At 58.7% G+C, this 17,374-nt stretch overlaps 9 protein-coding genes across 9 annotated transcripts; 4 read left to right on the forward strand and 5 right to left on the reverse strand.

The window, feature by feature from the left end:
* The first annotated feature begins 299 nt into the window (after nt 1–299).
* On the forward strand, nt 300–3,071 carry xlnD (beta-xylosidase XylA). The gene has a single exon (XM_040944464.1). The coding sequence runs from the start codon at nt 595–597 to the stop codon at nt 3,055–3,057; it is 2,463 nt and encodes an 820-aa protein (XP_040802509.1). The 5' UTR covers nt 300–594; the 3' UTR covers nt 3,058–3,071.
* Nucleotides 3,072–3,138: 67 nt separating this feature from the next.
* BO72DRAFT_447163 (putative ATP-dependent RNA helicase DBP6) lies at nt 3,139–6,251 on the reverse strand. Its single transcript, XM_040944465.1, has one exon. It carries the CDS (start codon nt 6,184–6,186, stop codon nt 3,550–3,552), a length of 2,637 nt encoding a protein of 878 aa, XP_040802510.1. The 5' UTR covers nt 6,187–6,251; the 3' UTR covers nt 3,139–3,549.
* A 214-nt stretch (nt 6,252–6,465) lies between these two features.
* BO72DRAFT_507320 (phosphatidylinositol N-acetylglucosaminyltransferase subunit A/GPI3) lies at nt 6,466–8,171 on the forward strand (the record flags this gene model as incomplete). The annotated part of the gene is made up of 4 exons (XM_040949255.1): nt 6,466–6,612; nt 6,669–6,703; nt 6,760–7,148; nt 7,202–8,171. The coding sequence occupies exons 1-4, from the start codon at nt 6,582–6,584 to the stop codon at nt 8,169–8,171; spliced, it is 1,425 nt and encodes a 474-aa protein (XP_040802511.1). The 5' UTR covers nt 6,466–6,581.
* An 87-nt stretch (nt 8,172–8,258) lies between these two features.
* BO72DRAFT_447165 (uncharacterized protein) lies at nt 8,259–9,122 on the reverse strand. The gene is made up of 2 exons (XM_040944466.1): nt 8,991–9,122; nt 8,259–8,928 (listed from the first exon to the last, which is right to left on the reverse strand). Exons 1-2 carry the CDS (start codon nt 9,084–9,086, stop codon nt 8,404–8,406), a joined length of 621 nt encoding a protein of 206 aa, XP_040802512.1. The 5' UTR covers nt 9,087–9,122; the 3' UTR covers nt 8,259–8,403.
* Nucleotides 9,123–10,015: 893 nt separating this feature from the next.
* BO72DRAFT_427005 (ADP-ribosylation factor family protein) lies at nt 10,016–11,396 on the reverse strand (the record flags this gene model as incomplete). Its single annotated transcript, XM_040942967.1, has 3 exons — nt 10,904–11,396; nt 10,487–10,833; nt 10,016–10,396 (listed from the first exon to the last, which is right to left on the reverse strand). The coding sequence occupies exons 1-3, from the start codon at nt 10,950–10,952 to the stop codon at nt 10,016–10,018; spliced, it is 777 nt and encodes a 258-aa protein (XP_040802513.1). The 5' UTR covers nt 10,953–11,396.
* A 571-nt stretch (nt 11,397–11,967) lies between these two features.
* On the forward strand, nt 11,968–13,634 carry BO72DRAFT_457945 (uncharacterized protein; the record flags this gene model as incomplete). Its single annotated transcript, XM_040946357.1, has 2 exons — nt 11,968–11,995; nt 12,073–13,634. The coding sequence occupies 2 exons, from the start codon at nt 11,968–11,970 to the stop codon at nt 13,632–13,634; spliced, it is 1,590 nt and encodes a 529-aa protein (XP_040802514.1).
* A 225-nt stretch (nt 13,635–13,859) lies between these two features.
* BO72DRAFT_375718 (mRNA splicing protein PRP18) lies at nt 13,860–15,080 on the reverse strand (the record flags this gene model as incomplete). The annotated part of the gene is made up of 2 exons (XM_040941189.1): nt 13,860–14,052; nt 14,125–15,080. 2 exons carry the CDS (start codon nt 15,078–15,080, stop codon nt 13,860–13,862), a joined length of 1,149 nt encoding a protein of 382 aa, XP_040802515.1.
* Nucleotides 15,081–15,338: 258 nt separating this feature from the next.
* On the forward strand, nt 15,339–16,642 carry BO72DRAFT_526887 (SAP18 family protein; the record flags this gene model as incomplete). Its single annotated transcript, XM_040950065.1, has 2 exons — nt 15,339–16,193; nt 16,620–16,642. Exons 1-2 carry the CDS (start codon nt 15,575–15,577, stop codon nt 16,640–16,642), a joined length of 642 nt encoding a protein of 213 aa, XP_040802516.1. The 5' UTR covers nt 15,339–15,574.
* BO72DRAFT_447168 (NADH:ubiquinone oxidoreductase 6.6kD subunit) lies at nt 16,625–17,365 on the reverse strand. The gene is made up of 4 exons (XM_040944467.1): nt 17,255–17,365; nt 17,161–17,196; nt 16,936–17,051; nt 16,625–16,880 (listed from the first exon to the last, which is right to left on the reverse strand). Exons 1-4 carry the CDS (start codon nt 17,271–17,273, stop codon nt 16,827–16,829), a joined length of 225 nt encoding a protein of 74 aa, XP_040802517.1. The 5' UTR covers nt 17,274–17,365; the 3' UTR covers nt 16,625–16,826.
* Nucleotides 17,366–17,374: the final 9 nt, after the last annotated feature.

Here is a 17,374-nt window from a genome sequence, read left to right on the forward strand (position 1 = left end):
CAAGGCCATTCTCTCACGATGCTTAGTGGAGGTGCATGACCCAGTGTCCGTCCGAGAGAACTCGAGACGTTGTAGACATTAGCCTGTCCAGGGTGCGGGCCTCAACGACTCAATAATTCGCAAAGATGCTTTTTTCTGCTCGCAACTGCCGAGAGCACCGGTAGATGTAGTGTCGGTGGATGAATTGAGCCAAAAAAAAATAAATGGCAAGACGCGAGAAAAGAATCGCACCACATCGGATGATGTCCGACAAGCTCATTTACCCGACTGTGACGTTCTTCTCAACTCCTCCTCAACTCCTCAGCTCCTCCTCAGCTCCTCTCCGGCTAAAACAAGATCAAGCAACATGAAGCTAGGGAAAAATTCAGGCTAAAGTGAGCAAGGGAAGATGATCGACACGCCTCTTGCACCACATCGCCGGTTTCTCCGCAGCCACCCCGCATCTATACTCGGCTTGACTCGACTCGACGCTTCAACTCGACTATAAATTCCTTCAGATTTGCCGGCACAATTGAGGTTTCAGTATGACGTTGTCGCTCAATTCCCCCAATTCCCCCAATTCCTCTCACCCTCCGTTCAACCGCAACCACCACCATGGCTGTGGCGGCTCTTGCTCTGCTGGCGCTGTTGCCTCAAGCTCTGGCCCAACATAACAGCAGCTACGTGGATTACAACGTCGAGGCCAACCCGGACTTGTTTCCGCAATGTCTGGATACAATCTCCTTGTCCTTCCCCGACTGCCAGAGCGGTCCTCTGAGCAAGAACCTCGTCTGCGACTCGACCGCCTCGCCCTATGACCGCGCCGCGGCCCTGATCTCCCTCTTCACCCTCGAGGAGCTCATCGCCAACACTGGTAATACCAGCCCGGGTGTCCCGCGTCTAGGTCTGCCTCCATACCAAGTCTGGAGTGAGGCCTTGCATGGCCTGGACCGGGGCAATTTCACCGACGAGGGGGCTTACAGCTGGGCGACATCCTTCCCCTCGCCCATTCTCTCCGCTGCTGCCTTTAATCGCACCCTGATCAACCAGATCGCCTCCATTATCTCAACTCAGGGTCGCGCCTTCAACAACGCCGGCCGCTACGGTCTCGATGTCTACGCCCCTAACATCAATGCCTTCCGTCATCCTGTCTGGGGTCGCGGACAGGAAACTCCGGGCGAGGATGCGTACACTCTCACAGCCGCCTACGCCTACGAATACATCACGGGTATCCAGGGTGGCGTGGACCCAGAGCATCTGAAGCTCGCAGCGACAGCGAAGCACTTTGCCGGCTATGACATCGAGAACTGGGACAACCACTCCCGGCTGGGGAACGATGTCAACATCACGCAGCAAGACCTGGCCGAGTACTACACGCCGCAGTTCCTCGTGGCCACGCGCGATGCCCGCGTCCACAGCGTCATGTGCTCCTACAACGCCGTCAACGGCGTGCCCAGCTGCTCCAACACCTTCTTCCTGCAGACCCTCCTGCGCGACACATTCTCCTTCGTCGACCACGGCTACGTCTCCGGCGACTGCGGCGCCGTCTACGGCGTCTTCAATCCCCACGGCTACGCGGCCAACGAGTCCAGCGCCGCCGCCGACTCCATCCTCGCCGGCACCGACATCGACTGCGGCACCTCCTACCAGTACCACTTCAACGAGTCCATCACCACCGGGGCGGTCGCCCGCGACGACATCGAGCGCGGCCTCATCCGGCTGTACGCTAACCTCGTCCGGCTGGGCTACTTCGACGGCAACAGCAGCAGCAGCAGCCCGTACCGCAGCCTGAGCTGGTCCGACGTCCAAAAGACAGACGCATGGAACATCTCCTACGAAGCGGCCGTCGAGGGCATCGTCCTCCTGAAGAACGACGGCGCCCTCCCGCTTCCCTCCTCCTCCTCGGGCAAGAACAAATCCATCGCCCTCATCGGCCCCTGGGCCAACGCCACCACCCAGCTCCAGGGCAACTACTACGGCGCGGCGCCATACCTCATCAGCCCGGTCGACGCCTTCACGGCCGCCGGCTACACGGTCCACTACGCCGCCGGCACGGAGATCTCCACGAACTCGACGGCGAACTTCAGCGCCGCGCTCTCCGCCGCGCGCGCCGCCGACACCATCGTATTCTTCGGCGGGATTGACAACACCATCGAGGCGGAAGCCCAAGACCGCAGCTCGATCGCCTGGCCCGGCAACCAGCTCGAGCTGATCGCGCAACTGGCCGCGCAGAAATCCGAGTCCCAGCCCCTGGTGGTGTACCAAATGGGCGGCGGGCAGATCGACTCCTCCGCCCTGAAAACAAACCCGAAGGTCAACGCCCTCCTCTGGGGCGGCTACCCGGGCCAATCCGGCGGCCTCGCCCTCCGCGACATCCTCACGGGCGCCCGCGCCCCGGCCGGCCGCCTCACCACGACCCAGTACCCCGCCTCCTACGCCGAGAGCTTCTCGGCGCTCGACATGAACCTGCGGCCCAACACCACCACCAACAACCCAGGCCAGACCTACATGTGGTACACCGGCGAACCCGTCTACGAATTCGGCCACGGCCTCTTCTACACCACCTTCAAGGCTTCTTCCCTGCCCTCTTCCACCCAGAACACGACCTCCGCAGCAGCAGCAGCAGCAGCAGCAGCAGCGGCGAAGAAGTATACATTCAACATCACAGACCTCACCTCCTCCGCGCACCCGGACACCACCACCGTCGCCCAACGCACCCTCTTCAACTTCACGGCGGCCATCACGAATTCCGGGGCCAGGGACTCCGATTACACCGCCCTGCTGTACGCCAACACCTCGAGTGCGGGCCCGTCCCCGTACCCGAATAAGTGGCTCGTCGGGTTCGATAGGCTCGGTGCCGTGGCCAAGGAGGGGGGCACGGCGGTGTTGAATGTGCCTGTGGCGGTGGATCGGTTGGCGAGGGTCGATGACGACGGGAATTCAGTGCTGTTTCCGGGGCGCTATGAGGTGGCCTTGAATAATGAGCGCGAGGTCGTGGTCGAGGTCGAGTTGGTGGGGGAGGCGGTGGTGTTGGTGAAGTGGCCGGAGGAGGTGCAGGGGGTGAAGGGGGATGAGTAGGTTTTTTTCTGTGGCAGGGGAGGGGGGGACGGGGCCAGAGGGAACTTGGAAGGGTGGTTGTATATATCGTAGTAGGGGATAGTTGGATAGGGTTAGATGAGATAGCTTAATCGGTTGGCTTATGTCTGCCATCGACGAACTGACTACCACCGAGTGGTTGTGCATAGTTAACGAACGCATGCAAAAGTTCCACATTCGAGATTTTCAGTGCAGCGAAGTAAAGGAGGAATCATTCCCTTTCTTTGCGAGAGAGAGAGCAAGCTAGCAAGCAAGCAAGCAAGCAAGAATAACACGCTATATACAGTACACACTCCCCCGACCACTAGTAAAGTCCATAAGAATGATAACAACAGCAAAGTCAACGCCCTCCGTGCAGAATTTTTGTCTATATTCGATAACATACTCCGGGGAATAACAAGCCCGTAACCTCCCCCCTCCACGGCCGATCTGCCTCACTGTCCTGTCCTTAGACCGACAACACCGCAAACAGACCTACCGCGTCTCCTTCCCCCCGCTCCGCACCTCCCGCTCCAACACATCCAACGCCTCCGCATACCGCTTGCGCGCCTCCTTCATCCCCTCCAGACTGACGGCCACCCGGTGCATTTTCTGCGGGTCGGCTCCACCACCGCCACGCACGATCTTCCCGTCCGCTGCGCCGCCGATCTGCTGCGCGAACCACTTGCCCTCGCGGTGGGCGACGAGCGTGTAGGCCTGCCCCAGCAGGCCGGCGCGCGCCGTGCGGCCCACGCGGTGCACGTAGGTCGTCACGCTGGTCGGCACGTCGTAGTTGACCACGTGCGTCAGGCGGGGCAGGTCCAGGCCGCGCGAGGCGCGGTCCGTCGCGATGATGATCGAGAGCTTGCCGCGGCGGTAGGCGGTCAGCGTCTTGCGCGAGGCCGAGGATTTGTTGGACTTGATGATCGTGCCTGTGCGGGAGGCGAGGGTCGGGTCTAGCAGCGCGAGCAGGCGCGCGAGACGCGAGGCGGATTCGGAGGATTTGGTGAAGATGAGAACGGTCGGCGTGTTTGTTTGTGTGTTGGAGGGGCGGGGGCGGGTGGGTTTGGTTGGGGAGGTGGAAATGGAGGTGGAGGTGGAGGTGGAGCTGTCGCTGTTGCTGTCGCTGTCGCTGTCGCTGTCGGATTCGCTGTCCGAAGAACTCGAAGAATCAGACTCGCTGTCAGAGGTGTCGTCTGAATCGGAGTCCGAGCCTGAACTGGATGTGTCCGAGTCGGAGTCTGAGTCCGAATCCGAGTCTGAATCGTCCGAGCTGGACTCGTCCGAGGAGGTTTCTTCGTCGGAGGATGTTTCGTCGGAGGTATCGTCCGAAGTAACCGAATCGGAGGCTTTGGCCGGTTGTTTGGTGCCGTTGATTCGGATGTGGGAGAGGAGGAGGCGCAGCAGGTAGAGTGGCTTCAGGGATCCATCGCCCACCGAGATCGAGTGCTCCTTCAAGGTCGGCGGCAGGGTGAACTGCTCGTCGGCGCCGGCGATCACGCCACTCTCGTCGTCACCGACGGCGGCGGTTTCGGTGGAACCCACAATGACGAGCTTGGGATTGGCGAGTCGGAGAGAATTCAACTTGGTCACGTCCCGGGTCATGGTCGCACTCAGAACCACCTTCCTTGGCTCTCTGCTGTGGATCGGGAGGCCCAGCTCCGACAGGAAAGTCCCGCTGAAGCCGAACGCCTCGGGGGATCGGCGCGCATCCAGCGAATTCATGACCACGTCAACCCATTCTTGGAAGCTCTCGTTGAGCAACCGATCAGCCTCGTCGATCACGAGCCACTCCAAGTGTTTCAGCGTAAAGCCTTTGGTGTAGCGGATGTGGTCGACAAGTCGACCCGGGGTACAGATGAGGATGTCAACGTTCGGTTCCGAACGGTGCACGTATCCCGGCAGAGCCTCGCTCGAATCCACCGCATCGGAGATATATTCCTGCAAGTTGAAGTTGGTCCAGTCGTCCCCGGTCATTTTCACGTTCTGGCGGCGCTGGAACGTCGCGGGCCCGTACACCTGGTCGATGCGCATCAACGAACGCTGCTCGTCCTTGATGGCTACGTTACCCACAGCCGATCCCACCCGCAGGCCGGAGCCAGCAGCACACAGCTCACACGCCTCGCGGGCCTGCTTCACCAGTTCTCGGGTTGGCACGACAATGAGACCCCGCAGCCGAGGGGCAGGGATCTGCTCAAGCGCGGTGACGAGCGGTAGAACGTAAGATAGGGTCTTTCCGGAGCCCGTGGCTGCAGAGACACAGACATCGCCGGCGTGGTTCTTGGGACCCTGGAGTAGCAGAGGAATGACTGCCGACTGCACAGCAAACGCTTCCTTGTAGCCATTATCCTCCAATACCCGCAGCAGGTTCGCATTAATCCCCAATTCAGAGAACTTCGTCTTCTCGGTCGCCGAGGTCCGCAAGGGATTGGCCAACCAGGCCGGAAGCGACGAGTATGTAGGCTTCTCAAACACTTCAGGGACTTGCTCAGGCTGTGGTAGAGGTTCCAAGCCTTGCGCTACCACTGGCTCAGCCGTCAACAGTCCTGTAAAGTCGTCTTCAACCGTATCCTTCTTGCTTGCTTTTTCCAGCTCTCTCGCCTTCATAGACTTTTCGAACTTCGACCTGATGCCCGCAAACTTGTCCTTCTGTTTCGCATCGCCGTCATCAGCCTGAGTAGATTCTGAATCTCGGGCAGACTTCTTTGAGTCCTTGGCGCTCTTTTCTTCAACATCGTCTAGATTCGCAAGTTCTTCAGCTGATTCGATAGCAGTTCCTGATGTCCGTCGCTTCGAGTGCTTCGATTTCTTCTTGTCTTTAGCGTCCTTGCTTGGAGTAGGCGCTTCGCTGCGGATCGACGAGACAGCACTCTCCTTCGGGGTCGATACTTCCGGAACAGCACCGTCGGCCGTCCCCGTGGATCGCTTTCTCTTCTTGCGGACGTCGGAGGACGGGGTGGAGTCGGCCGCAGCACCCGGATCTTTCTTGGATTTCTTGGTCGGCGTGGGTGTCGAGGTAGCGACGGTGGAGCCATCGAGGTCTCTCTTCCTCTTGTGAGACTTTTTCGTGCTCGACGGGGTTCCTGAGCTCATGTGGGACGTATCCTGACGCGCGGAGCGGTCGCCGGCCATGATCGCGAGGTCAAAAGGGGTCCTGGGCGGACGTGCGAAGAGGGGTGTTTGGGGAAATGCGGCGATCTTGCCTGTTGTTGCGAGTCTTTCTTTTTTCCAGCGGGGAATCTTTGAGGCGGCAGAACGGCACACCGCCTCCACCGCCGCCCGCGCGTGGCCCTTTCGGGATGGCCTCATTCGACCTCCTTTCTCCTCCTGTCGCCCATACAAACCTCCCTTTTTTGTGGATTGGACGTGGTGACTGAGTGTGATATGGACGGCGGGTGAGCGGATTGGATTGATAACCGCGCAGAGTCTCTCGAAGTCAGCTCAGGGCCAGCCGCAGCCATGCCTTACAACATTGCGTGAGTCCCGTCGCATGTGGTTCTCGGAGCGAGTCTAATGGTCTGCACAGTATGGTCAGTGACTTCTTCTTCCCCCAACCAGGTAGGCATACTGCCCTCCAACTGTTTGGCCATATACTGACATGCTGAGATTTATAGGTGGGGTGGAAAGTCACATCTACCAGCTCTCGACCGTAAGCGACTATACTTCATCCCTACCCTCCATGATGGTCTACTCACCAGCCAACAGAAGCTCATCGATCGCGGACATAAAGTCATCATCATCACACATGCGTACAAAGGGCGGACCGGGGTGCGATACTTGACAAACGGGCTCAAGGTTTACCATGTCCCATTCTTTGTGATCCACCGGGAGTCGACCATGCCGACGGTCTTCTCTTTCTTTCCGATCTTCCGCAACATTGTCATCCGCGAGCAGATCCAGATCGTCCATGGTCATGCGAGCTTGAGTAGCTTCTGTCATGAGGCCATTCTTCATGCGCGCACCATGGGTCTGCGGACAGTGTTCACTGACCATTCGCTGTTTGGCTTTGCGGACGCGGCATCCATCTTGACCAACAAATTGCTCAAGTTCATCCTGAGCGACGTTGACCACGTCATTTGTGTCAGTCACACTTGGTTAGTGCTTAATCGCAGTGTCTCCCAGAAAGGCCCGGCTGACCTGCGCGCAGTAAAGAGAATACAGTCCTTCGAGCCTCCCTGGACCCGCTGATGGTGTCTGTGATCCCGAACGCGGTGGTGGCTGAGAACTTCCGGCCGGCAGAACCGCGGTCCATGAAGCCCATTGGCCCCAATGATACCATCACGATCGTTGTCATTTCCCGTCTCTTCTACAATAAGGGTACCGATCTGCTCATTGCAGCTATCCCGAGAATCCTCGCGTCGCACCCGAATGTACGGTTCATTATTGCGGGGTCCGGCCCCAAGGCGATTGATCTGGAGCAGATGTTGGAGCGCAACGTGTTGCAGGACAAGGTTGAAATGCTGGGACCGGTCCGGCACGAGGAAGTTCGAGACGTCATGGTCCGTGGCCACATCTACCTCCACCCCAGCTTGACCGAAGCCTTTGGTACGGTCATAGTCGAGGCCGCCAGCTGTGGACTGTACGTGGTGTGCACACGAGTGGGTGGTATCCCCGAGGTGCTACCTCAGCACATGACGACGTTCTCAAAGCCCGAGGAGGACGATATTGTTCTAGCAACTGGAAAGGCCATCGCTGCCTTGCGGTCGAACAAGGTGCGGACGGATCGGTTCCATGATCAAGTGAAGATGATGTATTCCTGGACCGACGTTGCCCAGCGCACCGAGCGAGTCTACCAGGGGATCTCCGGGGATATCAGCCCGGAGGAGTTTTACGGATACTACCCGGGCGAGGGTCTGGAGGCTAGCGGGGACCGTGTGCGGAGCTTCGCGCTGATCGACCGGCTGAAACGATACTATGGATGCGGTGTGTGGGCAGGCAAGCTCTTCTGTCTGTGCGTGGTGATTGACTTTCTTCTCTACGCCTTTTTGGAGATGTGGTTCCCGCGGGCGAACATCGATATCGCACGCAGCTGGCCGAAGAAAATACACCAACAGAACGAGAACCACTCACTAGGGAACGAGCAGAAGAACGACCGCGAGCGCCTACATGCAAACTGATCAAGTCTTACCCTTCTTCATAACACCCACTTTTTCACCGTTGGCGATCTACATCTTTACTACAGTGTATAGACACCCTTCAGATACACTTCATGACAAGCATCATTGAATTCTTCTCATCAGATTAATCATACATGAGCATTCGTGGGAAACCTTCTCGCTCGAAAAAAACAGGTTCCTTTTGTGTCCATAAGAGATTCACCAGGGTCCAGCCCCGACATTTTTGGAAGACTCAGTGCTTGTGGGTGTTGTCCCGCTTGGTGCCGGGCTCATACTTCCACTCGGCAGCCGCGGTGGTAGCGGGCTCGGGCTGGCGGTCCTCGGCCGCGAGAGCACCCTTGTCGCCGCGCGGGCCGGCGAGGTGGGCCTCGTCGCGGTCGAGCGCCCGCTGGCCGGGGATGTCACGCTCGAACTTGCTGTCGGCGTAGGCGCCAACCTGCTCGAGGCCAGCGGTCTGGCCCTTGCGGCCGGGCTGGCCGTCGTGGTGCAGCTCGGCGCTGGACTGGCCGGAGCCCGGGTGGCCCAGGCCGGTGTGCACGTCCCGCGAGGTGGCGCCCATCAGGGTGTCGGCGGCGGAGGTCTTGACGGACTCCTTGCCGTGGCTCCGCTCGACGTTGGGGTTCAGGGCCTGGCCGCCGACCTCGCTGGTGGTGTTGGCGCTGTAGGAGTTGGAGGCGGGCGCTGTGCCGGCCGGGTATGTCTCGGCGCGGAACTCCGGGGCGAAGTCGGCGGGCGCGACTTTGCGGCCGGGTTGGTGCTACACTGTCTGTCAGCTTCGATGCTCAGATCTGGAGTTAAAGACGGCGGAGGAAGACATACCCCTCCCTCCTCGAGAGGGCCGGTAGGCTTAACGGAGGGCTTGAACTCGCCCTGCTGGGGGTTGGCAACGGAGTCGGGGTTGCTGAAGTGGCTCATTTTGGATGGTGTGTTGGTATAGATTTTAATACAAGATAAGAGGGAAAAGGTAGCGTCGCGTGATTCGTGGGCGGATCGTAGTGTATTCTGGAATAGGATTCTAACTGATTTTCAAAGATTCTAGCTCTCGCATGGACAGACGGACCTTATAAGTAGGGGGACGGGGGGATGAAAGCTACACAGCAGGTAAAGTTAGGGCTTCCGCGGGCGGCGGGAAGGGAGGGGGGGTTTACGTCAAGGTGACTTCGACTGACTTCATTTTCTCACCTACCCTCCCCTCCCATCTCCTCCCGGGAGCCCCTTGAGTATCCAGGATAACGTCATGCAATGCATGGATTGCATGCCACTTGACGGGTCTGGACTTTTGTGTACTGGGCTTTTTTTCGGAAAGGGCCGGTTTTGGGTGGTTGTGCGGGTGGGGATGCGATGATGTTGTTTGATGGAATATTCACAGTGGTAATGATGCTCGCCTTGTGGGGGTTAGCATGTTTGATGAGATATGTGTACGTCGATCGGATGAGTATGCTCCGTGAGTATTGATGATGTGAGTTGTGTGTTATGTTGTTGGGTTGATTATACTATGTGAGACGGTTGATCGGTGCCTGATGATGTAGGTGAGGTGAGGTGAGGTGAGGTGAGGTGAGGCCTTTCAACCTTCCACACGTCTACTTCTTCTTGTATCTAGTTCTATTGACCGATGCAATAAGGTGACTGGCTATCTATGCACATGGGAATTTTAACAGGTATCATCAAGAATCACACAAAAGCAAAATCATTTCAATCAGGATAGGTATCTTTGCATAAACACGATGCTCCCCCGACGCCGAACGACAAGACAAAGATATTTCCAAGGGCGGAATTTCCCACCGGAGGTGCGGATTATAGGTTGAGGGCAGTGGAATGATTGAGTCGCTTCAGAGAGAAGACAATCACCGCATCACTGGCGGCCGCCCCTCCTTATTCCACTTGACCCGACTCTGCACCCACTCCACCGCCTCCTGCACGCCGGACCCCATCAGCGCACTCACCGGCAGCACGCGGCTGTCGCGCACGCCCGCCCCGGACTCACCCTCGAAGACCTTGCGCACGAACCCTTCCTTGATGCGGACGACCTCGACCGAGTCCTCGCGGTCCTGCTTGTTGGCCAGCACCAAGATGGGCACCCCGGCGACGTCCGCGTGCTTCAGCACCGACTCCAGCACCTGCCGGCACTCGTCCAGCCGCCCGAAGTCGCTCCCGGGGGCGTTGATCCCGACATTCTCGGCCGTGAAGGTCACGTTCGTCGGGGAGGTGGATCCGAGGTCACCGCCCTCCTCATCCTCGTCCTCGTCCTCATCGTCTGCAGCTGCAGCTGCAGCTGCCGTTGCCGTCTTGCTGCCGTCATCGCCAACAGCGGCAACGCCCCCGCTCGCGCGCCGCCGCTGCGGGAGCCGCGTGATGTCCGGGTCCTGGCCGACGTCGGCGCTGTCGACGACGAAGATGATGGCGTGGCAGCTGGCGTAGTAGCTCTGCCAGAGGTTGCGCATGGAGATCTGGCCGCCCACGTCCCAAATCTTCAGGTACATGTCCGGCAGCGAGATGGTGGCGACGTTCTGGCCGACGGTGGGGACGGTCTTGCCGATGCTGGCGGGGAGGAGCGAGGCCGGGAGGCTGCCATCGGCGCGCGGGGGCTGGTAGAGCGCTTTGATCTGGGAGAGGAGGGTGGTTTTGCCGGCGTTGTCGAGGCCGAGGAGGAGGACGGAGTATTCTGGTTGTGGATTTTTTATCAGAATCTGGACGTAGCGACCAGAGAGAAGGGGGGAAGGAAGCATGCTCACCCTCTTTACTCGTGGCGTACATGTACAGCGACTTGGCGAGGTGATACATGGTGTGATTTGGGGGGGGGTTGCAACAACCCCTCCGAAGGATCCGGATTAAATTGGATGGGAGATGAGTCGCGGAGTGTCGATCATGTCATGGCAGCGTCGTGGTGGTGCGAGATGCGCTCTTCTCCTTCCTGTCTTCCTCTTTCTCCGCTGGGGTCCTGCTTATCGTCAACTGGAAGGCGAGGGCGAAGCCAATGCGGGAAGGGAGGCTCCGCGTCAGCCTAGCCTGTCTGTCCGTTCCGTCCTCCGTCCTGAAGTGGTAAGCAGGGCTTGGGTCATTGCCCTGAGCCCTAATTGCCCGAAGCGTTGACCCCGCAGAGGAACTTAACCGGCATGTGAAATGCAGGGTCGATCCGTTGCCTGTCAGTGGAAGAAAGAGACACTACTCGTACTTAGATGATGCAGGAGGCAACCTGCAGGCGCATTTTTTGTGATTATCATCAGGAGATGGTCATGACACACTGAATGGTGTGATTTTGGAGTTGGTGGTGGTAGTTACTCAGTATAAGAAGTCAAGAACAATGGCCGAACATCTTCAACTTCTCCTTCAATACTTCCCGATGCTTCTTTCTTCCTTGTTTTCCAACCCCAGATTCATCTCACTCTCTCAAAGCCGATTTCCTTGGCTGGGCGGGGGCGGAACCACGGCCGGGTCATGATTACATATTCTCATCGTATTTCTAGAAATATTCCCCGATTACGGCCAAATCCCGACTTCTCCTCCAACGGTGTTTTGTCAGCGAAAATCGAACGGTCCCATTGTCCGCCTGCGGAATCGCCCTCCTCCTCCTCCTCCTCCTCCTGCCCCCAACCCCTCTTCTTCTTTTCTCTCACCATCCTCTTTCCTTTCTTCTATCTTTGTCCTCCAGCTCTTCTCATGTAACGGCCGCTCGATGGCCTTCCGCTCGGCATCTGTCTGCTTTTCCGCTGGGATCCACTGATCGCATTCCCCGCGCATGTCTCCGTCAGCATGCCCCGCGCTGGATGGGCGGCCGGCGGTCTCCCAGCGGCCTTCAATGGATAGCACTGACACCATCATTGTCGGTATGTCGTCATTTACATCCTCGCTCCTCGCAATTGGACCTTCCGTATGACACCAGGCAACTCTAATCCTCCTCCAGGGAACGGCCCGTCAGCCATGATCCTGTCCTACATCTTCCATGGTCATATTCCCTACTATCAAGCCGATCCGCCGCACCCGGATCCCCTGCTGCATGCCAAGCTGCTGCAGAACCCGGCTCTGCTTCAGGCCGACGTGAGCACGCTGACTGAGCATTTTGCCGCCTCGCGCTTGTCCTACTCGACCCAGGCCCTGCCGGTCAACGTGCTCCTCGACACCCTGGTGCGACCCAGCCTGGACGTCGAGGAGCTGGAGTGCGTCACCAACGTCGAATGGCGGTACGAGCCTGAAAAGGCCGTGCCCCATTTGGTGTTTGGCGACGCCGCGTGCGCTGGCGGTCAATGGACCGAGAACCCCATGCCTGCGAGCTGGGACATCCAGACGCTGAGCTATGCATCGATGTTGTCGCTGCCGGGGTATTCGTTCGCCGACCACCACCGTGCAGTGACCGGGAAGGATCTGCCGGCATTTACGCGGCCCAGCCGGCAGGAGACGGCGGATTACTTCCGTCGGTATCCCGGGGCCGTGCACATCGGCGATGTCTTCCGCTTCAACGAAACCCTGTCGGGGATCTCGCGCACGGACCAGGGCTTCTATATCCGCTCCCACAATCTCCATTGTAAACACCTGGTCCTGGCCACGGGGATCTTCACCGAGGTGCTGCAGCCGAGTCCACTGCTGCAGCCCGTGCGGTCCCTCGAACCGGCCCCCTCCATCCCGTTGCTGGTGATCGGCTCGGGATTCTCTGCGGCCGATGTCATCATCTCCGCCCCTAAGGATCAAAAGATCTTGCATGCCTTCAGGTGGGATCCAGAAGGCCGGCCATCTCCTCTACGGGGCTGTCATCACCAGGCTTACCCGGAATATGCCGGAGTGTACCGTTTGATGAAACGGGCGGCGTTGGCGGCGGCCCCAGCACCGCCCAAACGGGGCAAGATGCGACGGACGACGTCAACGCCGTTTCTAGAATCGCGGAAATGGGACGACGTCTACGAGGGTCTTCCCAATCTGGAGATTGTCAACGTCGAGATGGAGGCCGACCAGGCGCTCGTCACGTTCCGTCAGCCCGACGGGCCAACCCTCGTCCGTGCTATTCGTGGGCTGGTCTATGCCACGGGCCGTCGCGGTACACTGAAGTATCTCGATCCTTCTCTGCTCGCGGAAGTCTTGGGTCGCACAGATGCGGACTCGATTGTCACCAACCAGACTCTACGTGACAAAGCACTCAATGACATGGAGGTGGCGCCGGATGTCTTCGTCATTGGGAGTTTGACCGGAGACTCTCTGATCCGGTTTTCCTACGGGAGCTGCGTCCAGGCGGCAGGCAAGGTCATCGGAGCGTCAACGGGACAGGACTGGGTTTGGAACAGCTCAGCTCATACCTCGCGTCCATCCTCGTCCTCCGTGGGGGTTTTGCGGGGAATTGACGGACATGACGTCTATCCGGCCGGGGCAACTTGGTCACAGGGCGACGAGGATCGGTCGGTGTTATATACGATTCCGGAGCGAATCTTGCCCGGCGGACTATGGAAATGGCTCCGAAAATGGTGGAATGTGAATTGATATGGGTATGGTGTACACGATAAGATCTTATGTATAAAGGCCATAGATTTGGCCACGGATTGCACTGTTTATAATAGACATGATCTACTGCGTAGATTGTATATAGCTGTGGCTGTTTATAATGCCAGAGATATGATACTTGCTCAAACTTGAATTTATGAATATCTAGTATCATACATAACATGTGTGACTGCTGAGAATATCACTCATACACATCAACCCCACTCAACCCATAATCTGCAACTGGTCGTCCGGCGGCCACCGGGTCTGAGCGAAGCTGAGACACCGCTTGATACTCTGGAGATACTTGCGGGTGCTCTCGTCGCTCAGGATATGAGCCTGCTGATCACTCTGATGCAGCTTCTCACGCGCCGAACGCTCGTGGATACCCACCATGGTCACACCGATGGGCCACGCACTGCCAACATCGACTCGTTAGCTAACATTCCAACCTGTCAAAAAAAAGAAAAAAAAGGGACAGGGAACATACGCTTTCCCAATACTTAACCGCAAATACGCATCATTAGCATCGACATAGCGACGCAGCTGCGCCTTGTGCACGATCTCGACGACATGCTCCAAGACGCCGGCATCGAGATCGCCCTTCTCGAACTTGCGGAACAGCGGCTTCATATTCTCGCGCGACTGCACCATGGCGTTAAACGCCTGCCGGCCCTGCAGACTCTGCTTGACCGAGACATCGCGGTTCGCCAGCGCGGCCTCCCACTCCTTCAGGACCATAGTGAAATACGAGGCCAGCTGGCGGAACAGAAACTTTTTGCTGGCATCATCCTTCGGGACTGTGGCGGGGATCTTCATCTCCACCTCGGCCACGAGCTCCAGCGTCGTGGGGATCGGCCCGTCCGTCCACTTCTGTCGCTGCACCGCCTCGCCATCAGGCCGGTGGTCATCCTTCCGCACCACCCGCCAGTACCGTCGCGCGCGCGCCTTCTCCCCCTCCCCGAAGAGCGTCACCGGCTCCCCCAGCTCCCGCAACCGCTGCTTCACCTCCTCCGCCGAGAGCGCCTCTTCCCCTGGCCCTGGCCCTGCCCCCGCCCCCGTGGCAACCTCCTCCCCCTCTGAGGGAGTTGACTCGGGCAGCCCCAGCCGCCGCCTCCTCTCCCGCTCGCGCAGCGCATCCTCCTCTTCCCGCCGCCGGCGCGACTCCTCGGCCAGCCGCCGCTTCTTGTCCTCGCGCTCGCGCCGGCGCGCGGCCTCCTCGTCCTCGGCCTTGCGCTTCTGGGCGTGGCGGGCGGCGCGCTCGGCGGCCAGGCGGGCTTGTTCCTCGTTGTAGGCGGCCAGGCGGGCGGCTTCGAGGTCGGCGCGGCGGGTGTATTTCTTCGGTTCGCTCGATGTCGTGGGAGTGGGTGATGGGGAGGGGGTTTGGGGGTTGGCGCTGGCTTTGGCCTTGGAGATTTCTTTGGACATTAAGGCAGCGAAGTCCATTTTTGCGGTCGGGGACGAATGTTCAAGCGTGAGTGGATGTGTGTTGTTTGGGACGAAGGGAGGGAGGTAACGTTAGAGAGTATGAGTATGGGCTTGGAGAGGTGTTGGAGAAGGTTGTAGTTAGACGATAAGATTAACTAGTACCTACGGTATTGCCGCTGCGGGCGGCGGTGATCTAGGAGGGCGGTCGGGCGGTCGGGCGGCCAGGGCAGGGCGGAGAGTTACCTACCTACCTGCAAGCTACAAGTTCCGCGCTTCCACGGCTCTCGCTCTCCATGCTACACCTACCTACCTACTCCTACCTTACCTTACCTTACCTTACTTCAACTCCAACTCCAACAACCACAATAACAGCAACAACACAACCACCAGTCCACCCTCCACTCGAAGCCACACCACCAACCACGCCGACCAAAGCATGACCAACAACTAAGTAACAACTGACAACCACCCAACCCCTACCAAAGAACCAGCGCTACCAGAAACCCGCCAAAATGTCAATGTCCCGCCAAACCACAACCCCCTTCCACCTCAAACTCTTCTACCGCCAATCCACCTACCACCCCTTATCGGACTTCTCCCCGGCCAGCGCCAACCCCGCCGGCCGCAGCGGCGGCCATCTCCCCGCCCACCACCTCCAAATCTACACCTGGCCGAGCTGCTCGCTCCGCGAACTCGCCCACCTCCTGACCTCGACCCTGCCCCACCTCCTCCCGGAGGTGCCCATCGGCACCCGGCTGAGCTTCCGGCTGATCTACCCGGACACCAAAGGCGCGGCGATGAATCTGGGAGAGCATGGAAGGGGACGGTATCTGGCCAAGGAGATGGGGAGTGTGGTTGTTGCGCCGAGGGGGTATGATGATGACACTGATAGCAATGAGGGGGGGAAGGGGGAGGGGGAGGGGGAGGGGGAGGGAGGTGGACATGGCTCAAAGGCGAGGGCTGCTGCCGCCGGCGCATTCAGAATGAGCGGTGCGGATGCGGAGAAGACGTTGCAGGATTTTCGGTTCGTGATTGGCGATTATGTCGATTGTGCGATTGTGCCGCCGCTGGAGGATGGGTCGGTTGCGCCGCCGCCTCCTGTCGGTTCCGGGGGTGGCGGTGGTGGTGGCGGTGGGGGGATGAGGGCGTTTCCTCAGGGGGGGAGGGAGGAGAGGTCGTATTTCGGACGGGGAGGCGGGAGAGGGGGACGGGGGTTTGGCGGTGGGCTGAGGGAGAGGGAGAGGGAGAGGGAGAGGGACCGTGATCGAGAGAGGATTCCGCCGGGGGATTGGAGGCGCGGGGAGAGGTTGCCTGAGGGGGATGGTGGTGGTAGACGGGAGAATGGCGGGAGGGAGAGGGATAGAGATGGGGGGAGGAGGGGGTGGATGCCTTATTAGTTGTTCAGTGGGTTTCCAGTGAAGGGTTGAGGTGGTAGTTTGGGTAGCTGGGATTGCAGGCGTGTACGATAGTGAGGGCTGAGGGGAGTGGAATGGATTATACCTCGTTTCTAACGGCTATGGAATTGACTGCCTGTCCGGTTTAAATGCTCTGAGATAGAGCAGATGGATCCTGCATCTTAGATGCTTTCATATACTGTACCTACTCACCGATCCCAACTACTATCAGCTACCAGTACACCCCGAGCACGACAACTTCCGTCCCCAATAAAACAACGAAACGAAATCAATTGCACCGCGGTATAATAGATACAACCCAGCCCCCATCCTTCTGCCCTACTGTCTCTTCCCACCAGATCATCACCCTCTACCACTCCACAATGGTATCTCCCTTGCGCTTGCCGCGCAAATCGTACTTGCCCTGTCGTCCCCAATTAGCTACTCCCCTCACCACCCCCTATCAGAAAACCACATACCTCAGTGTTATACGCCACATAGCCCAACGCCCCCGGGATCAGAGCCATGTACAGGAAAGAGAACCAGGCATGGCGCGGCGTCCACCGGAAGTACTTGTACCGGTTGGCGGTGAGGTCTGCTTGTCATTAGCATGCCCCCGTAAATGTAGCTTGTCGATTCGAGCTTGTCGTTTGACTGAACGGAAGCGTGTGCTATTTCGTCTGGGGGGGAAAGGTTTCACGGACCGTAGTATTTCTGGAGGGCCGGGTCGAGGATCAAAGCTGTGGGATGGAGTTAGTTATCTTGTAGCAGTGATAAAGGGGGTAGGCGAGGACGTACACTTGCTGGGGCCGGCCATGGTGGCGGATGTGGATGTGGATGTGAATGTGAATGGGCTGGAGAAGGTCACGGCTTGTGCTGCTGCTGCTGCTGCTGTCGCTGCACTGATGGTGATGTCGC

The sequence above is a fragment of the Aspergillus fijiensis genome (assembly GCF_003184825.1).
Source record: "Aspergillus fijiensis CBS 313.89 unplaced genomic scaffold BO72scaffold_17, whole genome shotgun sequence".
Lineage (NCBI taxonomy): Eukaryota > Fungi > Ascomycota > Eurotiomycetes > Eurotiales > Aspergillaceae > Aspergillus > Aspergillus fijiensis.